Source organism: Nelumbo lutea, chromosome 1, assembly GCF_056320005.1.
Source record: "Nelumbo lutea isolate HS-2025 chromosome 1, American lotus-T2T, whole genome shotgun sequence".
Classification (NCBI taxonomy): Eukaryota; Viridiplantae; Streptophyta; class Magnoliopsida; order Proteales; family Nelumbonaceae; genus Nelumbo; species Nelumbo lutea.
In genome coordinates this window covers 103,217,755-103,230,449 of record NC_142684.1, presented here as the reverse complement: position 1 = coordinate 103,230,449, position 12,695 = coordinate 103,217,755, and the positions used below count along the sequence as shown (strand labels likewise).

Here is a 12,695-nt window from a genome sequence, read left to right as displayed (position 1 = left end):
CACGTCTGGAGCTATTCCCAATGTACAACTTTATTGTCTTGTGGGTAGGAGTTCTGTACAACTACAACTGTATTGTCTTGTGGGTAGGAGATGGGGATTGCTGATTGCAAAAAAATGGAGTACGAGAACAAGTTCATATTCGCTTCTATGGTTCAAATTTTGGAATGGTGATAGAAATCATTAAATGGTTCCTTGGTCTTTAGTCGTGCTAATTAATTCTATTGGCCTAAAGTTAGGATTATGAAGCCCTTGGTACAATTCAATTGCAAGTCTACTGCAACCAATTTGGATTATAGTTATCATCATGGTTTTTGAATCAGTGTTGATCCAGACAGTTGGATCATTCAGCATGAAAACCATTAAGGCAATCAATTCCGTTTCACCCCTCAACTGTTCATTTACCAAAATCCGTTGATTTTGTGAGTGACACTCTGATTTGGGCGATCAAACTTCAATTCGCTCAATCTGAACAACAGTTTTTGGCCGTTTGTTATTTTAATTATTTTTTATTTTTTAAATTAAAATGAACCATCCATTTAAACCAAATGATCAAATTGCTGACTCAGAAACTGATGGCCAAAGTGGTTCTGGTTCTGGATTGGTTTTTTAAAACATTGGTTTTCATTGTTTCCTTCCTAATTAGGCATATCCAGAACAGGAATTCTGTTTACAAAGTGGTTAATGGGGCTTCAGTCGCTGCGTTTAAAGAAATTCATCTCCTCTCTATTATATCTTTTGATTTTCATTTTGTAGTTTGAATTTAATTCAGTTTCTTTTGGGCATGGTGCAGATATTACTTCCAGGGAGGAAATTGTTGATCACAAATTTGTAAAGTGGGAACTTTAGACTGATCAAAAAGGAGGAGGAAAGTTCTATCCCTACTTATTTTGATACTCTGCATGTTTTTCCCTAGTACAGGATTGCATTTGATGGATCACCTTGACTATAGGTTCTGGTGCATGTACTTAGGACAATTTGCTATTCTGTTCCCCAAAGAAAGAGTAAAGTTGTATGTTTTATCTATTTCTCATATAATTACATTGTTATGCTATTCTGTTTTTTTTTTTTTTTTTGGTATTATAGCCATCAAAGGAAGGGGTTGACACTTGACTAACTAGATAACTGGGAGGTGAATGAAATGTACAAAATCTATCTGAAGTGCAGATGATGAATCATATTTTCACTTGTTTTGGACAACTATAATATAATTTTCCTAGTTTTCAGCTTCAGAGACCTTCAATCCAATTTTCCTGGTTTGCATTTTTTTATGGCCCATATAACTGAATCCAGATTTACTCCTCACGGCACTTGGAGCAGCACATATGGAACATCTCTGTATTTGTTAAGTTGTCATTTATGGGAGATGTCCCCTATGCATGGTTGCAACATGCTGTGGGGTTGGTGTGAGGCGCACTCTATGAGGGGCAAATCCAATTTCCCTATAACCTATGTCAAATATAAACTATATTTTAGATTTTTATGCAACATTAAATGCAATTTTAAGTGAGATATATTTTACAAGTGAAGATCACACAAGTTCCAGAACAATGAGAACAAGAAAAATAGGAAGGGGAATTGTACCAAAAATGGGAAAGAAGTCTTTTTGGCTTTTGAGCCCAGGTTAGTTGGGAAGTTGTTTCATCAATTAAGAAAACATTTGGAAGTTATTTGGAATTTTATGTGTATCATTTTGTGAATTTGAAAGATGAAGGAACATTTTGACATGAGCTTCTTGTGTAAATGAAGACTAACTGGTTAGAATTTCCAACATTATTGTCAGGTATCTTCCCTTGTTTCTCATATGGAGTTGGTATTGATTTGAATACTTCACTCCATTGGTCCAATGATTTGTACTGCCTAAGAGCTCTCTAAAGGGGATTTCTTTAATCTTGGTGTAGTTTTAAAGAAATTGCTTAAATTTTCTATAGTCTATGTTTTATTATGTTATATTTTATTTGGATATAATGTGTCTAGAAATCCATGAAAATTTTCCGAGACAGTTCTTATCCACTCTACATTAGAGAGAGTACTTATCCCATGCAGACTCACCTCTTGCCTAAGACAGTTTCTCAACAGTTGGATCATTTATCATAAAAGAGACGATAAGGGTTGAAGATGCCATTAAAAGATGATAAGAGCCAGTGCCTGTTAGGTAGAGTGGTTCCCCCTGACCGCTTCCCAGCAGCTTTAGCGGAAGTTTTGGGCTCTCTTGAAAGGGTTGAAAATGGCCATTAATCAAAATCTCTCAACACAGTCTTTGAAAGTGATGCTAAGTCTATCACTGGCCTTTCATTGGTGGACAACAGTGAGCCACCATGGCGGATTCGACACACGATTGCTATCTGTAGAGGTCTTATTCATCAGCTCATATCCGTTACAGTCCAAGAAGTTGTGATAATGTAGCTCATAAGCTGGCCAAATTTGATCTTTCCTGTACTCAGTACAATTTCTTGGTCCTCCCTTCCTTCCTTTATTTCAAATCTATTGGGGAGTGAAATGTAGCTTTCCTTATTGAATGGATTTAGTCTCAGGGCTTCAAAAAAAGAAAAAAAAAAAAAAAAAGAGCAGTTAACCAAAGATATATTTTATGAAAAAAAATATCATACTTGAACAGAGATTGTGGACTGGATACACAGTAATCATCTTTTGTTAGGGTACTCTTTTCTAATAACAACAATTTATTGAAAAAAGAAAGTATAAAGAAAAAAATGAAAACTACTACTCAGTTAAAACCCAAACCAAGACAAATATGAACATCAAGCTGCCCTTCCCTGTAAGTGGCCACTCTATAACCAGATGTATGCCTGAAAATAAAGAGTGGCTTCATAATGTGAGACTAGCCGTGGCACAAACGTCATAGGACCTAAGGACGAAAGAAACCAAGTAACTTTCAAAGGAAAACATCCCAACCTGTTGAGTGTTTGCAGAAGAGCAGATATTTACTTCACTTTACCCGATTTCCACACAATCCAGATTGATCCAAAAAATAATACAATCTCAAATGACTTCAGGCTACCCTCCACAGAACAGTCATTTGTTTTAGTGGATGGATCTTATGACACCAGCACACACTATGCCTCATCAGGTATCTGGCATTTTCCTTTATTCTCATGACAGCAACATTAGCATTGCAAAAGGACAGCCTAGCCATGCCAATTCAGCAGCAGGATGGGCAATTGTGAGAGGTTTAAGAAAACTCATCTCCCTCAAAATATTCAATGCCTTTTTGCTCTCTGATGCGAAATCAGTTCATCATCTCAAAGGAACTGTGGAAAGCATAGATGGAATGAACAGCCTTTAGTAGAGCACATCAAGCATCTAACAAGTTTTTTTTGTTAATATCAAGATTATATATGTAAATAGGAAAGAAGTACAAGCGGCCCATGTAATGGCAAATAGGAAAGAAATCCAGGTCTTTTGTCTCTTTATCCTTTAACACCCCCTCCCCCCAGTAACCATTGCATCTTAGCATTTTGTAAATGGGGGCAGGTAATGTTTCCTTAGGCTCAGTTTGGAAAGAATACAAATACAAATATGTACAGTATAAATACATACAAGATAATGCAAAATACATGGAATTATACTCTATATATTTGTATTTGCACTCCTTCCAACCTAACCTGCCTAGCTCGGCCCAGTCAATTCGGCACCTAACCTGCCCAGCTCGGCCTAGTTAACTCGGTACCTAATCTGCCCCCAGCTCGGCCTAGTCAGCTCAGCATCTAGATCCTCATCCAGCAAAAGTTCACTTCGGCCTCTGAGTCATTGGCCACTTAGAAGCAGACCAAATGATGAAGTACTTAGCACAAAAAATTGATTCATCAATATGCACTGTGTATTATTTTTTGCAAATTTAAATAATGTTATAATTAAACTGCATGTGGCATGGCTTTATCAACATCTTTATTTTAGAAGTAAATGAAGGCAGACAGTCTACATGAGTCCAATCGTGTATCCGACATGTCTTGACAGAATGACAGAGGTTCCTTGTCATGCAGTGTCCAACATGCCAGAAATCTTTAGAGGTGTCTCACATATCAAATGTGATATCTTTGATAGATAGGATGACCAAATGCATAATGCAGGGACAAAGATGAGCCAATACTTTATGATGCATATTGACAGCAAAAACTTGGGAGGTGTTCATGTTTGTTCATTTAATTTCAGGGCATTTTGTGAGAAAGAGATGCTCAATTTGTCAATAAAAGTCAGTAGCAATCAAATTAAATTAAGTAAATCTACTCTTTTTTTTTTTACTTCAATTAAGTAAATCTGCCTTTGGAGTAGATACACAGTTTGAACAATTCGATATCCATATTTTCCATGTATTATATTCCATATTCTAGAAATCCTAAAACTTAGGACCTAGGAGGACAAAGTAATACAAAGATGGTGATTCCATCAGTCTACAATCAGATGCCATTCACTATTTTGTTCTATTTAATTTTTCCTGTCCCCTTAATCTTCTGAAAGCTCATAATATTCATAGCCCTAACCAAGGTATCTATAGGCTTGTAACTGTCAGTTTTCAGTGATAACACAGAGCTTTCCAATAAGGATCATATTCCTATTACAGAGTGAGCAAAAGAAAGTTAACTATCATGCCTAGAGTAAATTTGCTCAACTGAGCTGAAACTAAACTTTTAAGAGAGTACAAAAGACCCAATAAAGAGATGGTTGTCAGAGAGCTAAAGGTCCAGAAAAAGAAGAAAGTTTAGTGCCTTGAACTGTGTTGGTCATGGGTGTACAGGTGAAGTCCAGTGCTGCATCATGTGCTTTGTCACCAACTAATGCCTGGGAAGCTTTAGTTTGGCTGTGGAATGGAAAATAAATCAATGAATCCAAACTTTTTTTTCGTCTCTTCTTATTTTGTAGCACCCAAGATGTCTACTTGATGATTCTTTCTTTTCCATTCTACCTCCAGTTAGGTTGTATGTTAAAATCCTATTTTCAAACAAGACTGACCCTCCACGGAATTATGCTCACAATTTGGCCCCCTATCTTAGATTTTCTCTGTTTTGCCTTCTTTTTCTTATGTCCTTATCTCTTACCTCTTTTTCATTGGCGCCGTGGAGTCAGTATTGCACAGACGCCAGATGGAGGTGTCAACCCACGAGACTCATAACTAAAATGTTTCCCTCCTAAGAGACCGTCTGTGCTCAAAATCAGCATTATCACATACATATATATATATATATATATATATGTTCATGAAATTGAGTTATGTCTGGAGCTTTAATAAATACTTTTATTTTATTTTTTTGAGGTTCAAATGTTGGTCCAGATGGAAATAGTAAGATACGGCGTTGAGTTGAGCAGTTGAGCTGACTATGCCCATTCTTAGCAATGAGTAATATCTCAGATGGGGCCTAAATTCAATGGCTGGTCCTTGTCCTCTGCGTGTGACGCACATGCCAATAATTTCTTTGTGGAGCCAATGCCTCTTGTCTGGATCCTCAGTTTTAACTCAAGGCATTTCTTTTTCCCACCAGAATCAGATATCTATGGCCGTCTACATCAAATGGACTAGACATTTTTAACTGTTGAGGGGTGATTATTGGAGTCTAATAATTTGAAGCTGGTTTGAACTTTGAAGGGGATGAAATTGGTTTTGAGGAGCCATAAGGGCCATTATCTGAGAGAGGATTTCATTCCATTCTGAGTTTCTAACGTAAGAATTTTCCAGAAATGGGGAATACAATAAAATCACATGCCTAATGTGGCCATCCCATCAACCCCTGGTAGTATAAGTGAGGGACAATCTGGGCTGTTGCAGCAAGATTTTGGGGTATTCACAGTTTTGGCGGAGGGTTTATTGGATGGCTTCTTGCTTTCTCAAATGACGAGGCAAAACAGATCAAACCTCCAACCCTCTTTCAAAAAACTCTTCAATATTCTTGGAACTAAACTTCGGTCTAGAGCCACGCGATGTGAATGTGATGCCCTCTGGCCAAATTCAGGCGTCACCACCACAGTCACAGATGATGACAGACACCAGACCAATCCTTTCTGATGGTCTTGGTAATGCATATTCTCACCAATTACCAATTGCCGGCTGCCAGCCATCCGCATATTTGGGGTTCTGGATCCAACATGCGCACTGGGTCTGGGGCAAACTCTCCCGCTTGCTCTGTGAGTGGAATACGGCCTTCCGAGAGAGAGAGAGAGAGAGAGAGAGAGAGAGAGAGAGAGAGATCAGAGAAGCCCTCCATCTCCATGAATGAAAAGTAGAGTAAATTCTCCAGGGAAAAATGCAGAGAGAGAGAGAGAATGGGGGCTCTAGAACCAAAAAGTGCGCAATTTAAGGAAGTCATCATCACATAAAAATGCGAGAGAGTGATAGAGAAGGCCAGTAATTACGTTTGGATCATGTTTCTACAAAACTTCTCTCTTTTCATCGCCCCAAGCTACCTCCCTTCCATCTCAAAGAGCAGCTCGGTCACCCACGTAGCACTATCATCCCACCCCACACGAGAAATATATGACCATACCAAAGGTGGAGGAACTTGTACCAGTCGGGCAGTCCTCTCCAGTTTCCAGTCTCCTCTCACCTTTGTCAGCAAAACACATCTCCATCTATACACCTCTTTATCCAAGGGGTTGTCTTCTGTCATTGAATGTAGGGACCGGACCCACACCAATTCCGTTTGTATCTCAATAACCGTTAGATTTTTGGTGTAATTAAAGATTGTAAGGGATGTATGAGCGAGGACGGGTTGATTAAGACTCAACAAAGTATTGATTGGATAAATTCGATAGGACCCCAGACTCTCTTGGGTGGGATCCACCTCCCACTGTCACCATCTGATGCATTTACAACATACCCAGTAGAGAGGATGAGATGGAGGAACAGTAGCAGAGATGGAGATGGAGACTGACAATCCACGGAGAAATGAGCTGGTTAGAAGAATCCATGGGAAGGAAACTTTCTTTTTCGCTGAGTGATTGGAGAAATGGGAATTTCAAAATCCAAAGAAATAGAGTAAAACTTTGGAAACCATTATGATCCCTCGTCACAGTCACACCAACCTTTCTGTCCGTCTCTCTCGTGCGTGTTTTCTTTTAATCCACTAACAAATTAAATCCGAATTCTGAAATCCCAACTCCGGAACAAGGAAGCAATGAAGTCAGAGACAGACAGAGAGAAAGTATGTATTATTCCTGCGTCATTCATTCCCTTGCAGTCGCACTGTTGTATCAACGCATGAGCATGAAATTTGTCTAATTATCAACGCATGGGATTATTATTTCTTTTTATCTTCTGTCTACCACCCACATTCAATAACTAATCCACGTCAAACCCCACAAAACCAATAAAACATTTCAAATTCAAACTAAAGAAAATTAAAATAAATTAAGAACCATCCATCCATTACCATTACACGCATTTATTTACAGAAGAACATTTTTATCTTCCCAGTTCCCATCTCCCCACCTTACAAAATACAATACATCCATACGCATCCATCTCCTTCCCCTGTCTGGTTTGTTTTTCTTTTGATAAAAATGAAAATTTTAAATGAAAAGAAGATAAAAACCGGAGGGGAGGACAGGAGACAAAGGAAGCCGCTCTCCCCCAAAATTCTGTGGGGTTCCTCTTTTCCTTTTTCATTCTCTCTTTTTCTATCCCCTCCCCCCTGACCCTAACCCTCTGGAGAGTCTGGAGAAAGCACCATACCGTCTTCTACTGCTTGTCGCCTTTCTTCTTCCCTGGGCCGCCCCTCTTTCAGTAGTTCAGCTTTCTTTTTTTTTTTCAAAATATACGGCATTTTTTAATATATAAATATATATATATATTTTTTAAAAGATTTAGAATCTTGCGTTCTCGAAGCCGTGCAAATCGCTCACTCTATTCAACGACTTTTTCATAATGGCTACTTTGGCGAGTCGCTCGGCTGCTCGCCAAGCCGACGACGGCGTAAGCGGCTCCCCGTTTTCGTCCACGTAGATCGCTTCCCTCTCAGTAGTGCCTCTACCACCAGGTCCACCACTACGCCTTTGGATCTGTAACAGACAATGCAGCTCGGCTAGCTCGGCTTCCAAGCTGCGCAAATATTCATCGGCGCAGATAGAACTCGTGGATTGCATCATCAGCGCTCGAACGGAAGACAGCATGTTATACGCACTCGATAATTCATTCCTCTCCACCAAGCGTCGAGCTTCCACCAGGGCACGAGTGCTCACGTAGAAGTTTCTCAGCCGTTCGATCTTCGGGGCTGATGATCGGATGGCTTGTGGTCTGGGTATCAACAGTGCATGTTCTTTCCCGTTGATCAGTTCCTGCGTGGCCGGGTCCCTGTAGCTGCACCGGACGGACATTACGTGGTGGGTGGCCCCCACGGCAGCAGCCGCCGGAACTTTCAGCTCCACCAGTAACTCCCTCTCCTCCTCGGCGTAGAGATCGCCAAGCCGAACCGACCCGGACCGGAACACCGTTGGACGTCCGCTGCAGTTATACACGGCGGATATCTCGGCGGGAGCAGAGCCGGGACAGAACCCGAGTTGTATTCGTAGATCTTGCACGACAACGCTCAATAATCCGCCAACGCACTTGGTGAAGGCGTCCTCTGCGGGCTCATGGTCATGGCTGTGCCTGCCACCGTTTTCTCCGAAGCCGAACGCGTGAACCGGGATCTCGAGGTGGGCGAATCGCGTCGACGACACGTTCGAGGAGGTCGGGCACCGTCGGTTGGCCGAGTTGTTCGATATCCGTTCGTCCTGGCCGTCCGATAGTAGCATTATGCTCGCCACGGGGTTCCTCTCCCGGCGATCTTCAAGGACCTTTGTGGCCTTCCTCAGGGCGTCGCTGACACTGGTGCCCTGGCCGCAGACCAGCCGGTCAATGATGCGCCACGCGGAGCGCTGCCCGCTAGCCGTCATTCTCCTCAGCGGCATAAGCCTCTTGGGACTTGCCGAGAAAGCCACAATGGAAAGCCGATCGGAGGAGCCCAACGACGATATAACTAGGCGCATGGCGCGTTTCAGCATCTGCAACTTGGCACCGGTCATGCTTCCACTAACGTCGAGCACTGTGACCAAATCAATTGGCGCACGACGCCCAGGGTCCAGCAGCGCCGACGTCGTATTGCTATTGCGCGCCGAGGATGGAGGAGCCTTCAGCTTCAGTGCCACCACGTAAGTCTCGTGGCTTCGGTCGACAGAGACCACGGCAGCCTCTGGTAGCATTCGAACCTCGACATTTCTCAGGACGCCGGTATTGATTGCCGTTTCGTCTGTTTCCTTGTACGAAGACGAACGAATCGGATTCACGAAGAATCCCCGAAACTCATCGATCTCATCATCCACCTCATTTTCTTCTTCGCCCTCGTTCTCGTCTGCTTCCGGTATCGGAACGAACCTCGCACCGGCCGTTGGAGAGAGCAGTGGCTCGTCATCGTCGTAAACTCTTGAATCAGACGGTTTGGATTGCTGACTGTACTTGGTCTTCACGTCACGAGGGGTGGTGGATTCTCGCCTCTTCTCCTGCAGCTTATTCACTGCACCGTGAGTTTTGTCTTGTTTATTATCTACTACATCTTCATCTGTTGATTGTAGATTCTTGTGGACGGCCAGCAAAGGTACTTCTCTCCAGTTGGCATTGCAGACGGGGCATACGAGGCTGCCGTGCTTCTTGACGTGGGAAGCTATGCACGGGAAGTGGAAAGCGTGAGAACACTCCGCCGTGAAAATGGCGGTTCTTTGCCCCGACTTCACGCTCTGCAAGCAGATTCCGCAACCATTCTGAAAAGGTCAGAGGAAAAAAAAAAGCGATAAAGTCAAATTCTTTCATCATTCCACCAATCCAGTTAACACGAGCGAATTCTAACTGCGCTTACGCTGACGAAAAGGAAGGAAAGATACAGGAACGAAAACAGATAAAAATAGGAAAAATAATAACAAGAAGGTTGAATTCTTACTCGGGAGAGTCGTAAGCTGGATTTGAAGAGAGCAAATCTGGAAGGCGATCTGGGAGACGACGCGTCCGAAGCCTGGAAGAGTCCGGGGCTCTTTGTCGTCGCCGTAGTAGTATTGCATTGGAGTCTGGGGGTGTCGTGCGAAGACGGTGCCAGCACAGTTGCAGGGGCGGTCGTTCGGCAGCGCAAGCTCGGGGTTGAAACGGGTTGAGACTGCAAGCGTGGGGTGGAAGGATTGGATTGAAAGCGCGGCGTCGAAGAAATGGACTTGGAGTGAAGTCGGGGTGTGGAAGGGTTGCTACCGCCGGACAGAAAAAGGCCGAATTTGGTACAGCTTCTGGGGCTTGGGCTGGGACTGGGGCCTCGTTGCTGCTTCTCTGTTGCGACTGTGTTATCTGGGTCTCGAGGGATTGATGTACAGAAGGCTCTCCGCCAACCAGTACCCATTTTTGGAGGTGGGGACTGACTAAACTAAAGAAATAACCGGAGATGCTATTCTTTCTTCCTCTATAATCTTTTATCTATCTGTATATATATAAATAAGTCTGTCTATCGCCCTCTGTTTTTGCTTTCCTTCTAAGAAAATAAAAAAAAAAAAAATTAAAGAAGAAGAGTTTTGTTGTATTCACTCTGTAGTCATAGAAGACAAAAGGGTAGATCGGGTCTAGTAAGAGTAAAGATGAATCAAAAGGAAGAAGACAAGAAAAGGGTGATATCAGATAGATTACAGAGCGCCCTTTTATTTTTCTTTTTTGATCAAAAGAGCCTTTTTTTTTCTCACCTTGTTATCCCTGTTTCCTCACTCTCGTCTCTCCTCAATGATTTATCTATCTATAGAATCGAATATCCATCCATAGATGATACACCCAAAACCAAAAGGATCGATCACTGCGAGAAAAAAATATATAAATAAAAATGCTTCTCTCTCCCCATCTTTCTTCCTTAGTTGAAATCTGCTACTAGCCTACTACTACCATTAGTCTGTTGTGAGACTCTGAGTCTGTGACTGTAGGAGCGGGGCTTTTCGCTCTCTGATGCATATATTTATATTGGTTGAACCGTTGAAAAGATAGCCTGGAATTTGCATGTAACCGACAGGTGTCATTTTGCTTCTTAACTCAACAGGTCAACGGTCTGCTCTGCTCTTCTTCCGTCCCGTCCCACGTTATGGCCACTGACCGGCACTCGGCAGCTTGAGTTGAGCCTCATCTCACCGAGTTCGCATCTGCGCCTCACACCACATCTCCATTTTGTATTGAGAACATCTCCCGATAACAAATACGGGAGATGATGAGACATCATCGAGAGATGTTCCCAATATAAAGTGAAGATGTACTGTGGGGGCATTGTGGGGCGCAGATGTGAACTCCATTTCACCAATGATCCTGATTCAATATGATAATCTGCACATAGAGCAACTCTCCTCTAACCACCAGAGCACTATGGTTATATTGAAACGTTCCTTTAAGCGCTCTCTCTCTCTTGGTTTTTATATATTTTTTTTATTTTTCCGCTAGAGTACTAAGTACCCTTGAGTGAGCTCCTCCTCGGGATGCTGTCTCTCCAGCTCCAGCGTACGCACTTATCTCTTTATCAGTAATTTCGCCATTTATTGCCATATTACTGATAGCGATACGGTATCGTGAGAAAAAATCGAAATCCGCGCTTCGTCTCCTTTCACCACGCAATGCAAGTATGCAAGCAAAGGTAGGGTAAAGATAAAAATGAGTACTAAACCGGTAAACCCAACCAAAGTACCAAATACAACAAGGAGAGATATCAAATTTCACCCCCTTTTATTTAAATCTCAAAACCGTAATTTAACCTGGACCAAAGGCCACCTGTTCCCGGTTTTAAAGATTGGACCGTCCGGCTGGGCCGAATCTTCCATGGCTTCTTGCCTTCTTGTGGGTTATCGTTTCTGGGGTGGCAGTGGCACTGAAGAGTGAAGACATACGGAGCCAACGCCAAGCTTGTTGTGGCAACATCTTATCTGACGTGAATGGGAACCTACTGCAACTAATGTCTACAACGATACCGGCTAAACCGGTGAGTAGTGACATGCTTAGACAAGCGGTCATGTCCATCCGACTGGCTTGAATCGGTGGACAGTTGTACCACGTCAGCACAAATTGGCATGTTTGTACGTACGTACCAAGCTTGGCCTTGTTCACGCTGTTCTCGTGACTCATTACCTGTTGCCAACTCGGATCACTTTAATTAGACCGGGTTTGATATAGGTTATTGTTTGCAATATTTTAAATACCGAGCTCGAACCAGAACCACTTTGGCCACTGTTTTTTGGGTCAGCAGTTTTATAACTGAAACCATTCTAGTCACCGGTTTCTGTGTCAATGATTCAATCATCCGGTTTGAACTGATGGTCTGTTCTAATATAAAAATTAAAAAATATTTAAAATAAAAAATGGTTAAAATCTGTTAAACGAGTCAAACAAGCTAATGATTCAATCACCTAGGTCAATGGGTCATTAGCCAATTCAGTGGTTTTTTGCTAAAGAATGGGTTCAGGTTAAAACGGAACTGACTGCCTAAATGGTTCCCAGGCTGAAACGGTCCAACCATTCGGAGTCGTGGTTTGAAAAACACTAGTCAGCATTTCAATCATCTGGTCTAAACATGGTTTTGAACCGTCGTTGACCCAAATAATTAGACCATTCGGCATGAGAACTGTCTAGGCAATCGTTTCTGTTTTATCCCAATCCGGTCCTTGGCCAAAAATCGTTAAATTGATCAACGACCCATTAACCCGGGCATTCGAAC

At 42.3% G+C, this 12,695-nt stretch overlaps 1 protein-coding gene across 1 annotated transcript; it reads right to left on the bottom strand.

Annotated features, from left to right (window-relative positions):
• Positions 1 to 7,344: 7,344 nt before the first annotated feature.
• LOC148876502 (E3 ubiquitin-protein ligase WAV3-like) lies at positions 7,345 to 10,930 on the bottom strand. The gene is made up of 2 exons (XM_088976608.1): positions 9,918 to 10,930; positions 7,345 to 9,741 (listed from the first exon to the last, which is right to left on the bottom strand). The coding sequence occupies exons 1-2, from the start codon at positions 10,359 to 10,361 to the stop codon at positions 7,810 to 7,812; spliced, it is 2,376 nt and encodes a 791-aa protein (XP_088832734.1). The 5' UTR covers positions 10,362 to 10,930; the 3' UTR covers positions 7,345 to 7,809.
• Positions 10,931 to 12,695: the final 1,765 nt, after the last annotated feature.